This window comes from Humulus lupulus, chromosome 9 (assembly GCF_963169125.1).
Source record: "Humulus lupulus chromosome 9, drHumLupu1.1, whole genome shotgun sequence".
Classification (NCBI taxonomy): domain Eukaryota; kingdom Viridiplantae; phylum Streptophyta; class Magnoliopsida; order Rosales; family Cannabaceae; genus Humulus; species Humulus lupulus.
Window position 1 is genome coordinate 181,487,014 of NC_084801.1, and position 22,474 is coordinate 181,509,487.

General features: G+C 41.0%; 1 protein-coding gene across 1 annotated transcript; it reads right to left on the reverse strand.

The window, feature by feature from the left end:
- Window positions 1-17,479: 17,479 nt before the first annotated feature.
- Window positions 17,480-20,878, reverse strand: LOC133802591 (probable WRKY transcription factor 49). The gene is made up of 3 exons (XM_062240931.1): window positions 20,063-20,878; window positions 19,809-19,973; window positions 17,480-18,220 (listed from the first exon to the last, which is right to left on the reverse strand). The coding sequence occupies exons 1-3, from the start codon at window positions 20,422-20,424 to the stop codon at window positions 17,662-17,664; spliced, it is 1,086 nt and encodes a 361-aa protein (XP_062096915.1). The 5' UTR covers window positions 20,425-20,878; the 3' UTR covers window positions 17,480-17,661.
- Window positions 20,879-22,474: the final 1,596 nt, after the last annotated feature.

A 22,474-nucleotide genomic window follows, 5' to 3' on the forward strand; every position in this document is an offset into this window, starting at 1 on the left:
TTGACACCCTAAATATAGTACCAGTTGAACGACTGTCTACACCAAGCATCCAGGCAGAATAAACCTCTTTGGTGATTCATGCGGCAGATTCATGGATGGCACTTTACATAGAGTACCTGACGCAGGGTGTATTGCCAACGGACAGAAACAAAGCCAGGACCCTTCAACGGCAGGCTGCTAGGTATATCCTGGTCGATGGGATCCTGTACCGAAGGGGCTACTCAATGTCACTCCTCAGGTGTATTTCGAAAGAGAAGGCCAAAGAATTGATGAAAGAAGTCCACAAAGGCTTTTATGGGGACCATGCTGGGGGCAAAGTTTATTAAAAAAGATCCTAAGGCAAGGATACTTCTGACCAACAATGAATGAAGACTCGATGGACTATATGCGGAGGTGCGACAAGTGCCAGAGGTTCTCCAAAATTCCGTGAGCAGCCCCTAATGAACTAAAACAGATGCAAAGTCTGTGGCCATTCGCAGTCTGGGGTATAGACCTAATCGGGTCTTTGCCCACAGGAAAGGGCGGCATCAAGTACGCTGTAGTGGTCGTTGATTACTTCACAAAGTGAGCCAAAGCTGAGCCACTTACAACAATAACGACCAAGAAAGTGCTGGACTTCATGGTCAAGAACATCGTGTGTCGCTATGGATTGCCAAGAAAAATTGTCTTAGACAACGGCACACAGTTCGATAGTGATTATTTCACGGATTTTTGCAGGCGGCATGGAATCATCAAGAGCTTTTCTTTAGTTGCTCACCCTCAGGCAAACGGACAGGTCGAGGCAGTCAATAAGACACTAAAGGATACTCTGAAGAAAAGGCTTGAGGAAGCGAAGGGGGCATGGCCAGAGCAATTGTCTGAAGTCCTTTGGTCGTACAGAATGTCCCATCGTACAGTGACAGGCCATACTCCATTCTCCTTGGCTTATCGGTATGAGACTATGTTGCCTGTCGAGTTAGATCCGCCATCGCATCGGAGAATGACGTACGATCAAGGCTCTAATAGCCAGCTATTGATGGAATCTCTAGATTTGGTCGATGAAAAGTGTGAGCAAGCCCAACTCTGAGTAGCGACTTACCAGCAAAAGGTCGCCCATTGTTTAATTCTAAAGTACGTGAAAGGAAATTCAATGTAGGAGATCTAGTACTTAGAAGGGTTTTCCTCAACACCCACGACCAGGTCGCTGGAGTACTCAAACCTAACTGGGAAGGACCATACCAAATTGAAGAAGTCCTCCATCCAGGCACTTACAAACTTGCTCGCTTAAATGGAGATCTCATTCCTTGCTATTGGAATGGAGAACACCTACGCAAGTACTATCAATAAAAAATTCTTCTTAAAGACTTGGCTTGTATTAATTTTACTTTTTACAAGTTATGAAAAAGGGTTGGTCATTTTATGTGACTGATCACTTATACGTGTAAGATCATTTTGGTGATCACTCGTACAGACACGTTTTTTCCATTTACTACGAGAAATAAAAGGGACTGTGCGCATCCAGTCAATCTTGCCAACTATTGTATTTATTACAAGTATTTGCTCATTACGTGTGTTGTTTTGCTATATTCTCATTTTAAAATTTCTCCTATGAGCAAAAATGTTCGAACAGATCCTAGTCAAGGAAAGTGACCGAGGACCTAAAGCTCCTCAATCACTTGGGGGCATATAAGGTATCTAGTAAGCAAAGCATATCAAAAGGTATGTAAACACATGAGCAAAATAAGTGAAAGCATGCTAGGGTTTGGTCAAATCAAGACAAAGTACTATGCTAAGTTCGATCATGCGAACAGGTGTTATAATAAAACGCAAATATTATAATATCAAAAAAGCAATCATTTTACACCGCGAGCAGTTACTGCTCAGATGTAATTGTCTGATGAAAGGAAAAAAAAAAGCTGCCCATGCAGCAATAAAAGTTAAAAATTGCCTTTACATCATGACCCGTAGGTCGTGTATCTCAAAAATAAAAGAAGAAAGAATATAGACTTATGAGGTAGCCGGAGGATCTTGCGGTGATTCTTGTTGCTGCTGGTCGACAGTAACTCCAGCCTCTTCCCGGGCGCCCTCAATGCTAGTTGCTAAGGAGAACTCTGGAGACCTTGGTGTCTTTTCTTCTTCCAGACGAGCAGCACACCTCGCCAGCTCTGCCTCCCTTATGTGATTTAGAAGATAGGAAAAATTGGCATCGGGATTGCTTTTCCAGAACATATAGAAGCATTCAAATGCCCCCCCCCCCCCGGGTAGTCTTCAAGGTTGCGGGCGTTCGCCTCCTCCAAAGCAGCAGTCTCCTTTCGGCTTATCTCCAGCTCTGCTTGGAGCTTGTGGGCTTCCGGGTAGTTAATAAGCGAGAGCTCCTTGTACTGCTCCTTGGAAGCGGTGATCTTGGCAATGCTTGCACCTTTCTTCTTCAGCTCCTCTTCGAGTGAGGTGAGCTTGGTCTCAGCCGCTTGCAACGCCTCGGTGTGCCTCGCCTCGGCCTCCTTGAGCGCCTCAGTACGCTTGGCCTTAACTTCCTTCAGCTGCTCGGTATGATTAGCTTCAGTCGTTTTAAGCTACTCGGCGTACTTGGCTTCAGTCGCTTTGAGCTACTCGGCATGTTTGGTCTAAGCAATGCTAAGTTGATCGTTGAGCTTCTTCTCGAACATGGCAGTCAATGTCCTCGAGCTACGCCAACCGGAGCTCATGGAAAGAACTCCTTGCGACCAGAAGAAGATAAAGCAGTTAGTAGGAATAAATTGACCAAGAAAATTAGTAAAGTACGATAAAAACAGCAACTTACTGCAAGCACTTCGTTCAGTGCGCGGTTGAAGACTTGATCAACCGCCATGGAGCCAGTCTCTTGAATCACCTCTCAGCTGCGACAGTGCTTTGTTATTCTAGACAGCCTGTCCTTGGCTGAATTGAGCACCACGCTCGTGAGATCTTTTCTCGAGGATTCTTCTTGGCGACCAGCAAGCGGCTAGTCAATGGAAGCTGGGGGAGTGAGGTCGGCGGGAGCTGATGGAGGAGTCTGTTCAACCGGAGCTGGGGGGTCTTGATTCACAGGAATTGGCAGAGATGTCTCTTTGGCAGGAGCTGGTGGGGGTGTTGTCTCCTTTGTGGGAGTAGGCGCAGGAGGGTCCTCTGTTTTAGTCCTCTTCGTTGAGGGATTGCTGCAGCCTTCCCCAAGTTGGCGCTTGCTGGAGTTTTTCTTGCTCATCGATTTGGTGTACAAGTCGAAGGCTCGGTCAGCAGGCATGTTTGCAAGGGAGAAGAAAACGAACAGTTAAGCAATATAATAAAAGGAGCTTGCTAAGTTAAGAAAATAAGGGCAAAGAAATTAAAAGTATAATACCCAAGCTATAATTACTAGTCACTACACTATTTACTTTACTAGTGCGACACTCACTCTCTCTGCCTGAAAGAAATCTGAATTTAAATTTGGAGTGTACTTAAAAGTTACCGTCCCCGTCAAATAATGACAGGGAATGGGCAAACTGTCTAAGAGTGAGAAGACAGTATTGTTCTCGTCTGAAAACTCTTCGATGGGTGTAGGGGGTTCAGAAACTTTCTTTTTTCCCTTTCCCGAAGGGGTAGGGGAGCATCTGCTCGTGGGGTGCTGGAAGGTTCCCTGATTGTCACTCCAGTTGTCCTCCTCCTTGGAGATTGCAACACGTCTGGGTGCTGCTCGGAAATTTCTTCACCAGTGGCACTCCCCGCTGTTAACTCCCTCACATCCTGGTGAGGTGCTAGAAGCCCGACCAGTCTTAGGTTGTCTTCAGTGACCAGCTGGTTGATGCTTTTTTCCACAGCTGTCATGCTGGCCAGTAACACTGCTTGAATCTCCATTTCTGGAATAGGAGTTGGTCGCAACCATGGACCTGAAGAGTGCTAATTTTCTAAAGAGGATGCAAATAAAATAAAGGGAAATAAACGACCAGAGAATAAAGAAGTTACCTCCTTGGGTGAAGGCTAAGTTGTTGGCGACCAGGTCAGTAGTCAAAAAGTACTATTGGTAGTACTTTCCTACATTAGACTTGTAGGTAGTCTCACTCAGGAAGGTGCGGTTCAATTCCTGGTGGCAGAGATGAAAGAACCCCGTGTTGTCCTGGTTGGGGTTAGATTTGAGATAAAACAAGTAGTTGACCTCATGTGGTGTGGGGACATGCCACTTTTTATGGTTGTAAAGCATATAGAGTGCGGAAAGCATTCTATACCCGTTTGGGGTTATTTGGAAAAGAGCGACCCTGAAGTAGTTGGCCACTCCCTGGAAGAAAGGATGGAGAGGCAGGATTACTCCTGCTTCGATGTGATATCTCGACCAGGCGCTGCCAGGCAGGTTTTCCCGCTGGTCGGTGGTAGGAAGGAATAAAGTTACCCCAGAAAGTCCGTACTTTATGAGGAAATTGCTTACCATCCTAGCAGTGATTTGGCTAGGAGGAGCGAGGTACCACTCGACATCTGGTCGAAGGACGTCCTGGGTTTGGGCTTGTGTTTGGATTCCTGGCTCAGGTGTATTTTTAGCTCGACCACTGGTTGAAGGAATTTCAGCCCGAGGAGCAGGCCGATTTGCATGGGGGTTGGTTGGTTTCTTTTTCTGGGCAGTGGATTTTACTCTACCCATGTTGAAGGGACTGGTCGAAGGTCTGTTGGGTTGAGTACGGGAAAAAGGAATCTCCGGGATGAGTAGCAACGGCTGTTCTTCGTCCTCGAGCAGCTGAGTAAGAAGTTCGTCATCGATTGGCCTCTCACCTCCCCACGGATTGTGCATGAAAATCTGCGAACAGAGAATGGGAAGATGAGAATTTACGGCCTAAAAGGTCAAGAGGTGTGAAAAAGCTGGGAAAACGTTGTTCGCGTATAAAAGTTAGGCTTTTGTACGACCAGCAGCATTCTGGCAAAAACACTATGTTTCATACGAAAAGTTTAGAAAATGGATAAAAAAGCATAAGTGTTGACGCGGTTTTTCGTCAGTAGATGCAAATTGATAAACCGTTATATGAAAATAATAGCAATCTAGAATGTGGAAAATAGTTGTAAGGAAAAGATGGTCATTCCTTTTTTAGGGGATTCGGAGGTTAAAAATCCCCCTAGTCCACCAGTCGATAATATTGATATCTCCTCACTATTTCTTACAAAGTGCCTGTTTTACAAGAATAAGCCAATCCCTTGCACTATCCAGGGTTTCAGTATTTATAGGAGATAGATCTCTGAGTAGGTATTAGGGTCATCCCGTGACCTCTTCATCCATCAAATCATTTATGTGACATCGATGATTAATTCCTAAACTTTGTAGTGAAGTGTGGTCTAATCAATAGGTAAGGATGAATAATGGGCCGCATGGCCCAAATCAGGCGTGGGACGTCTGAACACGCACGTTTATACTGCGTGTCCGAGAATTCAGGAATAGAATAGACACGTGACGTCTGGGATATGCACGTTTATATTGCGTGGTTGACTTTACAAGGATTAAGGGGTGTCAGGCCTTTGATGCACTACGAGCATAAGGTGGTGCTAGCTCGTGGCTCTCATCATGTCGACACAATGGCTCCAAGGAACAGCTAAATGATTAACCAGCTCGAGCTGGTTAAATTAAGGGATGGTAAAAAACAGCTTCGGATGGACGGTTAACACGTGGCAAACCGAGTTAGCCCATTTTCTAGCTCGCCGAAGTGTGCGGATATTTAGGGCGTACATTTGCCCCCCCTAAGCCCCTACTCGTGACTTATGACGTCACCTCTAATCTTCACAGCGGGGGCTTTTAAACTTCCCTTTCGACTCTTCATGTCCTGTCCACTACATTGGTACCGGACATGTGGAACGCCATGGTTGGCGACTGTTCAGATTCCGAGAATTGCATTAAATGGCCTAGCCACCTTTCTGCTGTCATTTCGCCTCCTGAGTTATGACCCTCATATCTCGCATTAATTTGATTGGACGGTCCTTGCTTCCTCATGCCTCTTACGTATATATAAGGTGGGCAATCTTCAGTACTAGTCACTCTTCATTTGAAATTTTTTCCTCATTTTCTCTCTTGAGTTTCAGAAGCTCATCTTCTCCCTGTCATAATCCCAGAGATCCCCACGTTCTCGCCACAAGAGTCTCTCAGAAGTCCAGCTTTAAGGATTCAACCAGGATTCCTGTCCGCTTGCATGTTTCGATTTCCCTGTTACTTTGATAGGCAAATTTATTTCTTAGTCGTAAACAATAGGTTGTTTCTAGCTGGTCTTTGGCGCGTAGGTTCCAATTCTAGGCATATTGATTACACTTAGAAACACGTCTAGGAATGTGATGTTCATAACTAGGGGACTTCTGGGTAACTTTCTGGGTTATTTTCTGGGTAAATTTAGGAAATGCCTATTTGGAATATGGAAGGTGAGAGGTTTTTAGGGTGCAAAACCGAGTAGCTTAGGGATCACACTTCCTAGGTGGTTTTGCTCTCAAAACTTCCCTTCCAAGGCAAGAATTAATCAGCCCCTCCTGACACAAAGATCCCTGGATATCAGGGATCCGTTGGAAATGTGGGCGCATGACCATGCCAACGCGTGGCTTCACACACCGCGGGCTGAGATTTCTCTAGCCCATGTATGAAAGTCATTTCTCCTTCACGCTGCTTATCTTTTCTTAGCTTTTAGGTCACCCACTAAGTTTTCTTTTTCTAATTCTTGTTCGCTAGGCGATCAGATGGGGCCCAAGAAGAATGCGCCCAAGAGAAACACGACCAGCTCGTCATCCCAGCAATCCAGCAGGGGAAATGAGGTCGCGGTTGAATCCCCCATCCCCCAATTTGGTCCCACGGTGGAGAAGGAGGTCGAGGTGGGACCTGATGCCTTCTTCGAGGTGGAGAGGATAGCCTCGAAGATCACGACCCAAGGGAGGGTCAACAAGATACTGCTGTCCCATAACATTGAGGTTGGGACAGGCACTCTTATAGCCCGTCCTCCCCTCGAGGGTGAGAGGAGCTGCGCACCTCTTGATGAGGAGTTTGCGGCCTGGAGCGACGAACACCTCAAGGCCGGGGCCTTCCTCCCCCTGGACCAGTACTTCGCTGACTTCCTTAATTACGTGAAGCTGACCCCTTTTCAACTGCCTCCTAATTCTTACCGTCTGCTGGCGGGGCTGAGGTACCTCTTCTTGAGACACGAGTGGGAAGTCCCTACCCCAGCGGACATCCTTTATTTTTTCTGCCTCAAAGCCAGCCCAGATCAACGGGAATGAGGCGACGAGTTCTATTACCTGACCCGCTTCCTGAACTCTCATGCGGTCATCGAGCTGCCCAGCCACCCTAACGACTTCAAGGACCAGTTCTTCATGTCGACTAGGTTTTGCAACTGCGAGCACCATTACTTCAACCGTCCTCGTAAGCTTTCCATCCTTAGCCCGCAATTTTTTTTTTTATTCTTTTGCGTGTATACTGATTGGAAAAACGTCGTGCAGCCATCTTTGCGAGGACGGCCAAATCAGTGACCCTCGGGGGTCAATATGATACTTTGGCGGGGCTTCCGCCGAGTGAGAAGGATTACCGCCAGCTCGTGTCTGATGAGACGATGCAGGCGTGTAGGTTGATTTCAGCAGGCCAAACTTTGGCCTTAAGGAGGACGCGGGCCAACTATCAAGCAGCCCGCGTGATGGAGACCATTCCTGAGGTCGATGTCGCGGCTGGTGGCGGCGACGAACAGGAAGATGAGCTCAAGGTGCCCCTTGTGCAGAAGAGAAAAGCTCCGGAGGCCGCTTGGGACCCAGACTTGGACCGGCCTCAATTAGGGGCGGCAGCCAGCCCCTCTGGCCAAGGTAACCCTTATCTTTTTCGGGACCTAGATAGGGCAGCCGCGAACCTCAGGCTAGCCAGGTTTAACCCAAACCAGCTCGTACATCGCCACCGGAATAACCCAGACCACAACATAACCCTGCTACAGTGTGTAGATCAATTAGTGCTGCATAATGATGCGGGCCGTCCCATGGGTACCGTAGTAGTAGATAACACGTTGTCTTTTAGGTCGGCCTTTTTTTAGGAGTATGGGACCAATCTTAGGTCGTGGCCCTCCCTCCTAGAGGGTATAGTTGCCCCTGGACTTAGGCAATATGTGGAGGAATTTAGCCCCGAGGTAGAGCCTGAGCCGGCACCTCCCATAATCCAAGAAGTGGTTGTTTTAGATTCCCTTTCCCTTGTAGCAGCTCCGAGGCCGGAGGTCGTGGAAATAGACTCTTCCTCTAGCTCGGAGGGTAGGTATTTTTCTAATTTGCATATTCTTGATAATAATTTTCTTTTGAAGAACGTACATGCATCCTTAACATGTTTTTCATTCTTCTTTTCAGGCGAGGAGAGCACAGAGGGGGGAGCCGAACATCCGCTCGATGTTCCTAGGTGGGAAGTCACTCGAGGGTCCTCTCGTCAAGAGGCTTCGACCTTCTTCCAAGAAAATGTCACCCCCGGCTACAACCGTCTCTCAATCCCCGGCTAAGGGGAAAATCTCGGGACTAGGAGCCGCACCCACTGCCGGGCCGACTGCGAGCTTTCCTCGCCTTCCTCCCCCTCCAGCACCGGTTGATCCCCAAGCACTGGTGGCTCCTGCTGCTACAGTTCGCATCCCCGTCAACCCCCAGGATCTGGAGCTGATCCTAGACACTTTCCGGGGGACCGTCTACGAGACGGCGAACTATTCGGTGGAGCACTTCTACAAGGCCAAATCCATCGACCTGAGGGCAATTGAGGAGAGGAGCCCTGAGAACGTGATGGAATCTTCCCTTGGGATGAACCTCACAGTAAGCACTTTCCCTGACCACTTTTTATATCTTATTTTTTGGGAATGCGTCTAACTGTTCCTTTGCTTTTTGCAGGCGGCCTTGGCTCTTCACCGCAACATCTCTCGGGCAAGGTCCAGGAATGAGGAAGTCAAGGCCGAGCTGACCGCGACCCAAGCTGCTCCCGCCACCTCCGAGCAGAATGCCAGGGCTGCCTTGGCGGTAGCCAAGCGAACGAGCAGGAGGCGAAGGCCACTCTTACCACTGCCCAAGCATGCAAGCTGGAGGCAAAAGCTACCTCGGTGACCCTTCAGGTCGAGCTCGAGGGGGCCAAGGCAAAACTGCTGGAGGCCAAGGCGGCCGTTCTGGAGGAAAAGAAAGCGTCAACATCCTCCATGGAAAGTATGTTGTACCACTGCTGGGCCTTCAACCAGGACGACAATTTCTCTTTCATGGCCCCGTATGCATGGGGACATTACCTCAAGAAGTTCAAAGCTCGGCTGCAATCGGAGCTGCCGGCAGCGACCGAGACCGGGGAGACCTCTGCTGCTGGCGAGCAGGATGCTGCATCGTGACGTCCTTGGAGCGACCTGGGGGGACTTAGAATTTTTTATTTTTTCTATAACTATTCATCGCAAGGTTCTTTTCCTCGAAACAATTTATTGATTTCAGTTACCTCGAGTTTTATCATTATTTTTCTTTTTAATATGATGTGTTTGGTAAAAACTTAGTTCGTGTTAGTTTATTGATCATTTTTCTTTGAGATTGCAAAGTATTGCCAGTCAATTTTAACCAACTTCTAAATTTTGGGACCTGGTTGGGTCCTGGATATTCATTTGAAAAACTCAGTTCGCGTTAGTTTTATCGATACCTCGTGCCTTTTAGAAAAAAACACTGATTAATCAATTTAACTAACTCCTAAGTTTTAGGACCTGGTTGTGTCCAGGATATTAATTTAAAATTTTAGTTCGCGTTAGTTTTATCGACACCTCGTGCTCTTTAGGAAAAACACTGGTTCAATTTAACTAACTTCTAAGTTTTAGGACCTGGTTGGGTCCAGGATATTCATTTGAAAAACTTAGTTCGCGTTAGTTTTATCGATACCTCATGCCTTTTAGAAAAAAAAAACATTGATTTATCAATTTAACTAACTCCTAAGTTTTAGGACCTGGTTGTGTCCAGGATTTTAATTTAAAAACTTAGTTCGCGTTAGTTTTATCGACACCTCGTGCTCTTTAGGAAAAACACTAGTTCAAGTTAACTAACTTCTAAGTTTTAGGACCTGGTTAGGTCTAGGATATACGCCCCTAAGTAAGCAGAAAAAGATCTTTCTCGGTTACTTTGAACACACTCTTTTAAGCCTATACGCACACGGAAACATACGATACAAGAAATATACTTCTCATTTTTTAATAAAACATAGTGGCTTTTATAATTAAGCCTTACAAAAGCACGACTATTGACAATATTTCTTTAGGTGCATAACATTCCATGTCTGTGGGACTGTTTCCCCATTAAGCCGAGCGAGCTTAAAGGTTCCTTTCTTCACAACCTCTATTATTTGATAGGGTCCTTCCCAGTTTGGTCCCAAAACTCCGTCCTTGGGATCCTTACCGACTAAAAAGAGCCTTCGGAGCACCAGGTTGTCTAAGTTAAAGACACATTTCTTGACCTTTGAGTTGAAATACCGAGTGATTTTTTGTTGATAATGCACGAGCTGTAGCTGCGAATCTTCTCATTTTTCGTCAATTAGGTCGAGGGACGCACTAAGCAATTTATCGTTCTGGTCTTGGCTGAACGCCCGAACTCTATGCGAGGCTATCTTTGTTTCGATAGGAAGGACGGCTTCACTTCCGAAGGTCAGGGAGAAAGGAGTATGCCCCATCGAAGTTCGATGTGAGGTCTGGTATGCCCACAGCACCTAGGGGAGCTGTTCAGGCCAAACTCCCTTAGCTTCATCCAGCCTCTTCTTAAGGCTCGCTGTGAGCGTCTTGTTCACAGCCTTGAACTGCCATTAGCCTAGGGGTAGGCCACGGAGGAAAAACTTTTAACTATGTCGTACCTTTCGCAAAATTCGGTGAAGAGGTCGCTATCGAACTGGGTTTCGTTATCCGACACTATCTTCTTTGGCAGCGCGAATCGGTAGACAATATTCTTAACTACAAAGTCGAGGACCCTCTTTGATGTTATTGTCGCTAGGGGCTCCGCTTCTGCCCATTTCGTGAAGTAGTCAATAGCCACCACCGCATAGCGAACTCCTCATTTTCCCGTGGGCAGGGCACCAACTAAGTCAATTCCCCAGACTACAAACGACCACGAGGACGAGATCATCTTCAGCTCGATTGGCGGAGCTCGGGCGATTGTGGCGAACCGCTGGCACTTGTCACACTTTTGGACGTAAGAAATCGAGTCCTTTGATAGAGTGGGCCAATAATACCCTTGCCTCAATATCTTCAAGGCCATGTTTTTCCCCCCAGCGTGATCCCCACAAAAGCCTTCATGCACCTCCTGCAGAATAGCCTTGGCCTTTTCTGGCAGAACACACCGCAGAAGAGGCAAAGAAAGGCCACGTCGGTACAACATCCCATCTACGATTGTATACCTCAGGGCCTGATAAAGTATTCTCCTCGCATTGCTTCGCTCTTCAAGTAATTTTTCTGTTGTAAGGTATTCGATTATGGGAGCCATCCAAGTTTGCCTAGCGTCGATCATCTCGACCTCTCTCGAAGTCTCATCTAAGCTTGGCCTTTCCAAGAATTCCACCAGTATTAAACCCAAGGTTTCGGCTTCCCTGGAGGTGGCGAGCTTTGCTGAGGCATCGGCATTGGCGTTCTGCTCCCAAGGGATCTGTTCGACTAAGCTGTATTCAAATGTGGACAACTCTTTCTTTACCTTGGACAGGTAGGCTGCCATCTTGGTTCCCCGCGCCTTGTATTCTCTTGATACCTGGTTAACCACGAGCTGGGAATCGCTATAGCATTGGATGGCCTTGGCCTTCAGCTCCCGGGCCACCTTTAGCCCAGCCACCTTTAGCATTGGATGGCCTTGGCCTGCGGAGTGGAAATGGTGTCCCTCTGGGGATATCAAAATGACTACAGCTCTGCATGTCCCAAATCAGGCATGGGGCGTCTGAACACGCACGTTTATACTGCGTGTCCGAGAATTTAGGAATAGAATAGACACGTGACGTTTGGGATATGCACGTTTATATTGCGTGGTTGAATTTACAAGGATTCGGGGGTGTCAGGCCTTTGATGCACTACGAGCTTAAGGTGGTGCTAGCTCGTGGCTCTCATCATGTCGACACAATGGCTCCAAGGAACAGCTAAATGATTAACCAACTCGGGCTGGTTAAATTAGGGGATGGTAACAAACAACTCCGGATGGACGGTTGACACGTGGCAGACCGAGTTAGGCCCTTTTCTAGCTCGCCGAAGTGTGTGGATATTCAGGGCATACAATAAATAAAAAGTTTTTTAGGAAAAACTTTTTCGACTCTCAAGGAGTGGGAAAAATCTAGTTTTTCTACAAGGTTAAAAATCGAATTTTTACTTCGATTTTACGCCCTAAATTCATGATCCTAACTTCCAAACTGATCCTTAACCCCTACCAAATTTTATTTCAAGCTTAAGTCTGCATGCCCATTTACCCCGAAACAATTTTTTGCAAAAACAGTCAAGAATATTCAAGAACTCAGAAACTCAGAGTAAAAAATGGAGATGAAATGAATATTGCATGGCGTATCAACAATTGAAAAGTTTGAGGAAATTACTTGTATAAAAGATGGAGTAGATTTCTGAGACACTAAGTCAAGTTGGCTAGGCAGGAGCTTCGTGGATCTCCAAAAACCGTCTGAGTTTTTGGAAGCTGTGCACCTTGTTCTTCGGTTTTCTTGAGGATAGAGGTAAAATGTAAAAAGTAAAAATGGTTTCTAAAGGATTATTTATATTGGCCGAGGAGCGGTTACCCAGGTAATCATTTTAGGTAACTTTTCAAGGCATGGGGAAACGCAATAGCCGTCAGAAAAATTTTGGGAAACTGAAAAGACATGATTGGTTGCCTTCTTCGAGAAGACATGGACGGCTCTGACAGATTTGATGGGGCATGCGAAGGGTCAGTCTCCTAAGTTTACTTTATGCTGGTCGCAGTAAAATAAACTTGGAGGGCAAATGTTTACCCAAAAATGGCTCCTGATGACGTGGCAATAATTTCTTCCATGTGGCTGGCACGTGGCAGCTCTAAAGTGAAGAGATGTTGTTCGCCTATCGACTGGATGATTATTGCTTCATCAGATCCTGCGTTTTCATGCGATCAGTCTGGTCGCATGCTTCTATTTACTTCCTTTAAGATACACAATCTTGTAATATCTACATTGATTTAATTTCCTTTTTATTACCTTGATACGCTAATATTAAGGATAATTAAGGCCCATCGGCCCATGTAACCTCCTTGAGCCAATAAATAAGAAGGAAAAGGCTCAAGGAATGGACTTTTGAACCTTGAACCTGAATATTCATAGAGAGAGCATAGTGTGATTATCCACCAAAAGTTATAATTCTCCTAAGGTTTGTGAAACTCAAGAGCCCCAGTTCTTTGATCATGGCTTTGGGATTCAATATCAATAAGAACACTAAGTGGACGTAGGTTATTACCACACAGTTGGGGCCAAACCACTATAAATCATTTGTGTCACCTTTTTCCCATTTGATTCCATTCTTGATTTCCTTTTTTTTTTCTTTGTCATTATTTTGACTCCGTGTCGTTGGCCAAATCAAGGGTCAACATCCTCAGTAGTTACAAGTCAGGTTTTAGGTGCTGGAACCCCTTATACTGTTTTAAATGATTCTGGTGCTACACATTCATTTGTTGCTAGTAAAATTATTGGTAGATTGTGTAGACCATGTGATTATTATGTTGTGGAGCTCAGGATCTTATTGCCCACTGGGGAGTTGGTAGTATCCAAAAGATGGGTTAGGTCACTGCCAGTGACAGTAGAGGGCAGAGAGTTGTCAGTTGATTTGATAGAGTTGGTGATGACTGACTTTGATATGATTCTAGGTATGGATTGGTTAGTGAACTATGGGGCAACCATAGATTGTAGAATGAAGATGGTTACCTTTGAGCCTAAAGGTGAGGATCCTTTTGTGTTTGTTGGCATTGTGCATGGACCCCATATACCTATGATATCTGTTTTGAGGGCTAGAGATCTATTGCAAGGAGGTTGCATAGGATTCTTAGCCAGTGTTGTGGATACCACTCAGGCCATGCCAGTGGGACTAGAGGAGACTAGATTAGTGTATGAGTTTCTGGATGAGTTTCTTATTTTATTACAACAAAATACTTTTATTATCACTACTACAAAAAAAAGCTATTTACGGCTCGCAAATTTTTAGGACTCGCGTTTATTAGAGAGCCTAAAAATGCAAAAGAATGTTTTTTGGGCTCGCAAAGAATTGATGCGAGCCCTAAAAGAATGGCCACAGTAAGTGGCTGCGCCACCACCCCACGATGGCCATTGGGTCTAATTTTTTAGTGGGTTTTGAAGCCCAAGATGCAAGGAATATGGTGGTGGTGGTGGTGGTTCATCTCGTGGTGGCTTGAGCTGGCCGGAAAATGGTCGGAAAGTTTGGGAAACCCAAAATCGCAGAAACTTCAACAAGCACTTTGAGGGCCTTAGGCCGCGTGTGAGGGGCTGAGCTCCGGGGGTTGAAGGTTTCGGGGGGCGGCGCGTGGAGTTCGGAGGCGACAAAAAGGCGGCCATTTGGCATTGGCAGAGACGAGCTAGAGAGAGAACCAAGGAGAGAGAGAGAGAGAGTGAATTGAATGAATTTTGTGTTTTATTTATATTATTGAGTGATTTGAGGGATTGGAGGGAATTTGTGATTTTTTAAAATTCAAACTTTTAGGACACACATAAGTTTTTAGGGCTTGTGTAACACCCCACGTCACTATGGTTGCTTCCTGGAATGACGACTGGCCCTGCAAACCAACACGAGTCTTTCCAGTGTGTTATGTCCTCACTCGCACGCTTCTTGGGAAAACTTCCCAGGAAATCACCCATCATGAGAATACTCCAGGTCAAGCATGCTTAACTTTGGAGTTCTCAAGTGATGGGCTACCGAAAAGAAGATGCATCTTGTTGGCATAGGTAGTTCCCATCAATTCATTTAAGTCATCTTCAACTGTGTATTCTCATATCTACACAGTCTTAGAATCATCACACTTGACCTTCCCCAGGCAGTGTGGGATTGCACAACTCTTACCCGGTCTTTCCCCATGCGGATCACGAGATTCTAACTGTCACAATCACCCTCCTTTAGGGGTCCGACGTCCCCGTCGGCCACACTTCCGGTTGGGTCAAGACTCTGATACCATTTGTAACACCCCATGTCACTATGGTTGCTTCCTGAAATGACGACTGGCCCTGCAAACCAATACGAATCTTTCCAGCGTGTTTTGGCATGCTTCCTGGGAAAACTTCCCAAGAGTTCACCCATCATGAGACAACTCCAGGTCAAGCATGCTTAACTTTGGAGTTCTCAAGTGATGGGCTACCGAAAAGAAGATGCATCTTATTGGCATAGGTAGTACCCATCAATCCATTTAAGCCATCTTCAACAGTGTAGTCCCATACCTACACAGTCTTAGAACCATCACACTTGACCTTTCCCAAGCGGTATGGGATTGCACAACTTTTACCCGATTTTTCCCCCTGCGGATCACGGGAGTTTGACTGTCATAATGGAAGTTTTCTCAAGAAGCGTGTGAGTGAGGATAAAGCACGCTAGAAAGACTCGTGTTGATTTACAGGGCCAGTCGTCATTCCCGAAAGCAACCATAGTGACGTGGGGCGTTATAGTTTGTACCGCGTGTCCTAAAAAAATTCTTTAAAGACTTGCAACGAGTGTCCTAAAAAGTCCAGGAGGTATTTTTAAAAAATAATTCAAACTCTTAGGACACACAAAGTTTTTAGGACTCGATCCGTGAGCCCTAAAAGAAATTCTTTAAGGACTCGCACGCGAGCCTTAAAAAGTCCAGAAGCTATTTTTAGGGCTCGCATCTAGGTGAGTGTCCTAAAATGGCGTTTTTGTAGTAGTGCATTCTTGAAAGAAATGATCATATCACAAGTTTTTTTTTTTTATCAAGCAATCAAGACAATGAAATTTATCTTAAATTAGTAACATGTGGTAATGATAATGTACACTATCACTACATTTTTAAAAATACTAAGTGCAATAGTAGATACAAAGAATTCCTCTTTTTTTGTTTTGCAAAAAACATTTCAATTGCATGATGATCCACCTCCTACATCAAATGACACTTTACACATGTTTAATATAAGTTATCATTAAGTTTCTTTATAGGCCTTCAACACATAAGCCTAATATCCACTACAAATTTGTCACTAAAATTTCAGCATATGACCATAACTTTTAGAACATATATATTATATACATATCACAATCACATAGGCAGATCACAAACATTTTGGAACAATGAAAGTTTATTTAATAAAAAAAAAATTAAAGATCATGGTTATTAAAAAGAAAAAAACAACCTAAACATGAAATCCTAATTCAATCAAATAGGCATACTTTAATTTTGCAAATCAGATAGACAATTAGCCATACTTTAACTTTTGTCAATCACATAGGCATCACTTTTTAACTTTGCAAATCACATAGGCAATTAGGCATACTTTAACTTTTGTCAACCACATAGGCACACACTTTTTAACTTTTCAAATCAATGAAAGTTTCTTTTATAAAAAAAAAAATCATAAACAATCCTATTTCAAGATTCAACACACACATATGCAGATTTAATAAATTCACATACACAACATTGAAGATTGAACATAGGCAGATTTTGTTCTATAATTTAAATTCATAATGAGTACATTTATATTATACATATTCATAACCATACATATTACATGCATATACATACACATAAAAGCATATTATGCAAATTACAAAAATAAAATGAGAGATTATATAAAAGAAACAAATAAAATATACATGTTGCCGCCAGCCACTGCTCGAGGTCGAGGGGCTCTATCACTGCCTGCGCCGGTGACAAAGAGGGGGCTAGGTCCGTGAGGTGAGTTACCAAAAGTGAGAGAAAAACAAAGAGGCGAGGGAGAGAAAGGATGGTTGGGCTTGGGCGTGTGAGACTGAGTGAGAGGTGAGGGAGGTTAGGGAGGTGTCATGGTGTGGTGCCATCGGTCATGGTGGTGTGTGGTTGACGGCGTGAGAAGAGAAGAGTCGAGAGAGAGAGGAGGTTGGGGAGGGGGTAGTCATCGTGGTCGTGGGTGTGTGAGGGTCGGGGATAGAGAAATGAGAAAGATATGTTAGGGTCTTTTTTTATTATTATTTCAAATTTCATTTAAAAATTAATTTTGTCGGGTGTAATTTGAACCCGTGAGTAATGTTTTTCACCACCTGAACCCGATCAAACCCGATCATTATTGGGTTCATGCCTAATCTGACCCGAAATTGACGGGTTTGGCCAAAAATCGGGTTTTCGGATTGCGGCCGGGCGGTTGTGCGAGTTTTCAGGTTTTACGGGTCAAATGTTCACCCCTATTAAATATGTTTTTCTGTAAAAATATATAATAATTTCCATATATTTACATTGGGATGGCATGTGCCCTAAATATTAGTTGCAGTATTACTCAACAAAGGTTGATTGTAAATTTGATGAATAGGAATGACATTGACGAAAAAATCTACATAATAATCACCGTTGGCGCCTTTTTTTCTTCTTGATTGGCTAATAAGAACAGTACTTTCCTTATTGATAATTGATACACTATATATAGTTCACATTTTTTATATACTTAATAGTAATAATAATAATAATAATAAACATTAGCTAGCTAGAGATTTTGGGATTCAATCAAACTAGTGAATATATGACCTAATTGCTAGAGTTTCTTCAAATACCAAAACACGAAGTGTAATAGTTTGGAGACCATGACATTGAGGAAGGTGAAGTTGGAGGTGACCTATTAGACGAACAAGATGAATACGACGACGTATTACTATTATTGTTGATATTGTTGCTAGAGGGATTAAGAATCATCAGTGGCACCATATCTTGAAGCAACCCTTGGGAGGTCCTTTCTTCTTGGGCTGATTCTTGATTGAAGCCCACAGAAGCACTGCTTGTGTCCAAGCCCACTGGGTCCAATACCTGGGCTGATTCTTGACTGAAGCCCATAGAAGCACTGCTTGTGTCCAAGCCCGCTGGGTCCAATACTTGGGCTGATTCTTGAGTTTGTTGGGCTTCATGCTCTTGGGCTTGGAAGGTGCTCTTCTTGGGCTTCTTAATTGCTACTGGATTGGAGTCTTGGGCTTGGCCCAATACAAAGAATGGGTAAGCAAAGTGTAGGTGAAGCCCTTCATAGGTGATGATAAGTGTGTCTGGGTCATCCACAGACCTCTCCACTTGCTTCTTTGCATTACACCTTGGGTTTGTGCATCTGTAATAGCTCCTGTTTTCCCAAAATAAAACTCATTAATTATCATTACTTGATAATATGTGGCTTTCTTTTGTACAATAAACAATATTTATTGGTATTGTGAAAAATAATTTGATTAATGTGACATTACATTATTTGTTAATATATTTCATGCATGTTTTTCTTGGTTTCACTCGTTCACTATACCAAGTATTGCTTTATAACAACATATTTTGTGAATAAAATGATAGCATCATACTTATGTATAATTAAAAAGAAAAAATTTCGTGGTTAAAAAAAATTATAAAAATATAATATACTATTACTAAGTATATTTTTGTTCTTTATTGTAGCAAAACAACATTTTTTTCAATCATAATGATGTAGTTTGATAACACTTAAAAAACAATTTTTTATTTAATTAATTAAAAATTTAACAATTAAACTTAAAATGTGTTTGGTAATTATTTATTATTTTTTAAAATTTGAAAATGGAATTTTTTTCACTTTCAAATTTTTTTAAATTGTTTTCAACTTTTTTTTTTTCTTCTTCAAATCAACAACTCATATCGTTAAATAAAAAATAGAACTAAAAGTTATTAAATATTTTTATTATTTTTTGTTTTTAAAAACAAAAACAAAAATAGTTACCAAACATATTTTTATTTTAAAAAAATAAAGAAACAAAAATAAAATAATATTTCTATTTTTGTGTTTAAAAAATTCAAAAACAAAAAATTTACCAAACACAACCAATATAATTTCAATAGTACTTGTCACCTAAAACTTAATAAATAAAATTCCAAACAAAAACATTGTTATTTTTAAGAATAAAAAAATTAAGTTTTGGAATCGGAATGTAATTTTCAACATTAATGATTGTGTGTTTATAATTTGATTAAATATACTAATTATCCTATGTTTGTTATATAAAGAATCACTTGACGTGAGCCATTGGTTTTGGGTCCTACATTAGGTAGGTGCTGTTTTTGGCCAGTCCTTATTTTTAGAACATTATAATTTAAACAAAAGAAGAAAAAGGTAATATAATATGGTTGAGATCATAGTTAATTTGGTAGTTGGCATTTGGAATATGCTAAACAATTTGTATTAATTTTAATTAATGCAAAGTGGGATGGTTTAGGTCTCTAATAATTACAACCAATGGATCGATGATGACAAATACTTGTGACCCAAAAACTTTTTTTTCTTTTAATAATAAGGGGTTCTAAATTTTTGCACTGATAACCATATCTTTGAAAAAAAATAACTTATTTGATTTTCATTTTCCATTCACTACAAGAAATACACTTTTTAGGGACGATTTTTATGTCGCAGCTAATAACCAATATTAGCAGCGACACGTCAGCGGCGACTTTGAGTATTATTAGAAGCGACATCCGTTGCCCCTAAAGACCATTTTTCTTGTAGATATTGTGGAATTAAAACTACTTTAATTAGGCCGCATAGTATTATTCTACTTCATCAAAACACATTTAAAAAATAAACAAGTTTCATTGATATTAACCCAAATTTTGCTCAACACAGCTTCAATTATTGGTTTTTTTTAAATGTTTTTTATAAAAAAATAAATATATATAATAATAATAATAATAATTACCTAGGATTTGGAGTGTTCTTGATAGACTTTTGTCCATACTTCCTCCATTTATATCCATCATCAGTCATTCCATTATTAGTAGCAGAGCTCTTAATCTTCAAAGTATACTTATTATCAATACTCTTACTACTCATCAATCCCAGGCCTCTATCCAATATTGAATTCCTGCAAATTCAATTAATAATTATATAATTAACCATAAGACACATACATATATATATAAAAATGAATAGTATATATATATATGTATATACCTGAAAGCAGGTGAAGAAGAAAGTTGTTGATGGGGTTGGGATTTTGGAGCTGTGACAGACAAAGCATTGTCAATATCTTGAATAGTTGGGCCTGAGTAGAGTAACTTATTGGCCGAGTTGATCTTCGTTACAACTTCCTGATCACTAATATTAACACCATCATCATCATCATCACCATCATCTAATAATTCATTTTGATTATTATTATGAGTAGTTGACTCTTCTTGTATCAGAAAGAATGGTGACACGTCATCCAAAAGCTCTCTCACCAGCTCATCTTCTGACCCTGACCCTGATGAGGATGATAATGACCAATCTCTACTAGTACTACCACTACCAATTACTTCTTCTAATAACTCCATACCATATATATAAGATTATGTATATGTATATAAATATATAAGTGTTAGTGCACTGAGATATGTATGTGGAGAATTGGCTAGGGTTTTGAGGAGTGTTGATTAGGGAAGAAGAGAGAAAAGGGTGTGCATTATCTGATGAGAAACAAGATTAGGGTTTCAAGTGATGATATATATAGATATATATATATATGAATGAGATGATGATGATGATGATAAGAGATAGAATAAGGTATATATGAAATAAAAGGATATGAAAGAATTAAGATAGAGTGGAGTAGATATTGAAGAAGCTATAGAGAAGTGTCATGTCTACGTGTTTGCCTCTTGACTTTTTTAAGTATAAATATAAGAGAATAGGTCATATATATACATATATATTGGTTTATGTTTTGTATGTATTCGCCTTTGACTTTTGTTATATCTATATGTTTTGACGAATGGTAATTATTTTGGTTCTATTATTATCAGCCAAAATGGGCACCACATCGATCATCTTCATGGGTCTTCTTTTTTTTTTTTTTTGGAATATTCGAAAAGTAATAATACGAACGTATTACCATGGAATTGGTTTAAGTAAAAAGTTTGGGGCCATATATATTTATATACAATGAAAAAGTGAAGCTGATGAGCTACTATATATATATAAATATATTTATTTCTGTGTGCTGTCATATATTTTTGAAGGGTACTTTTCTTCTATTTTTTTCCATTTATTAGTGTTGTCTTTTGTCTTGCTATATTATTGTTTTGATGGGAAATGGGTCAACTTGGACCAAAGCTACTAACTGACCCCATTTCAATATAAGAAAAAATCAATTAAGAGTCAACCACTAAACAAACTATTATAAAATAAAATTATTGTACTTTTTGAATACTTTCAAAGAGTTGAGCTTGTTTAATCATCCATAATCTTTTTAAGGCAGTTGAAGCTTTTCAATATTATTGGCTGATAAGCAAACATACATGTATATTTAGGTTGGATTTGTTTATGATTAACTTTATGTTGACCAATTATGCATTTTCATTTTAAACATATAGAATATATACATATATACAAATATATGTGTCACAATTAGGTAGGTTTGAAAAATCAAATTCCTAATCATATATATGCTTTATTCTAATGGTTTTGTTCTTAGAATCTAATCTAGCTTATCTCAAAGAATATTATTGCTAGTATATATTATATTAGTAATGATACGTGTGCTCAAAATATACACGTAAACATTACACACAATAATGTATTAGTTTAAACTAACCAATCACATTTATCAAAACATTATCACATAAATAACATTTGTGTTCACATATCATTACTCATTTATATAAATACACAAGATTTTTGAAATTGGGTTTTATTCAAATAGTTGTACACAATTTATTAGAAAGATTTGCTATAGCAACATCGACTTTTGTGGATGTGTGAAATGAAAGTTCTTTAAGTGTATATATATGCATGTGAAAACAGATCTACCTATAGGTTACGTTCAACTCTTTTTTTTCTATTTAATTTTATTTATTATTATTATTTAGAAAAGAGATATGCTAAATAATGTACAAATTTTTTATTGGCGTGAATGATGCAACGTATACGTGGAATTTAGTGGCTCATATTTAATATATTTTGGAATTTATATAACATTATTATATATATATGTATTAATTTATTCGGAATGGATGAGTTTAATATTTTTAAATTGAAAAAATAAAAACAAATGAATGAATGGTTACTATTAAGATCTTTGTATGCCATCATTCAATTATTTGATTTAATATAATAAGTTTGTTATCAAATATATATATATTAGATACAAACAACGTGCAATATGCATGTTTGCTTAGTTTTATTTATAGAATTTATTAATTATTTTTATTAAATTTATATTAATATCAAATAAATTTTAAATAAATATCTTATTTTAATTAAATAATTTATTTATTTTTGTTTAAGTTTATATTTGTTCTAATTTTTGAATTTGAGGGTAACTACAAGAGATTATATATTATATGTTTAATGTAATATTAAATATTATACGTGAATTTTAAATTT

Coding starts and splice junctions, on each gene's coding strand:
- LOC133802591 (XM_062240931.1), bottom strand. CDS start 20,424: ATGGAGTTATTAGAAGAAGTAATTGGTAGTGGTAGTACTAGTAGAGAT. Junction 19,974..20,062: donor TCTTCTTCACCTGCTTTCAG/GTATATACATAT, acceptor TTGAATTTGCAG/GAATTCAATATTGGATAGAG. Junction 18,221..19,808: donor AAGAACACTCCAAATCCTAG/GTAATTATTATT, acceptor TTGGGAAAACAG/GAGCTATTACAGATGCACAA.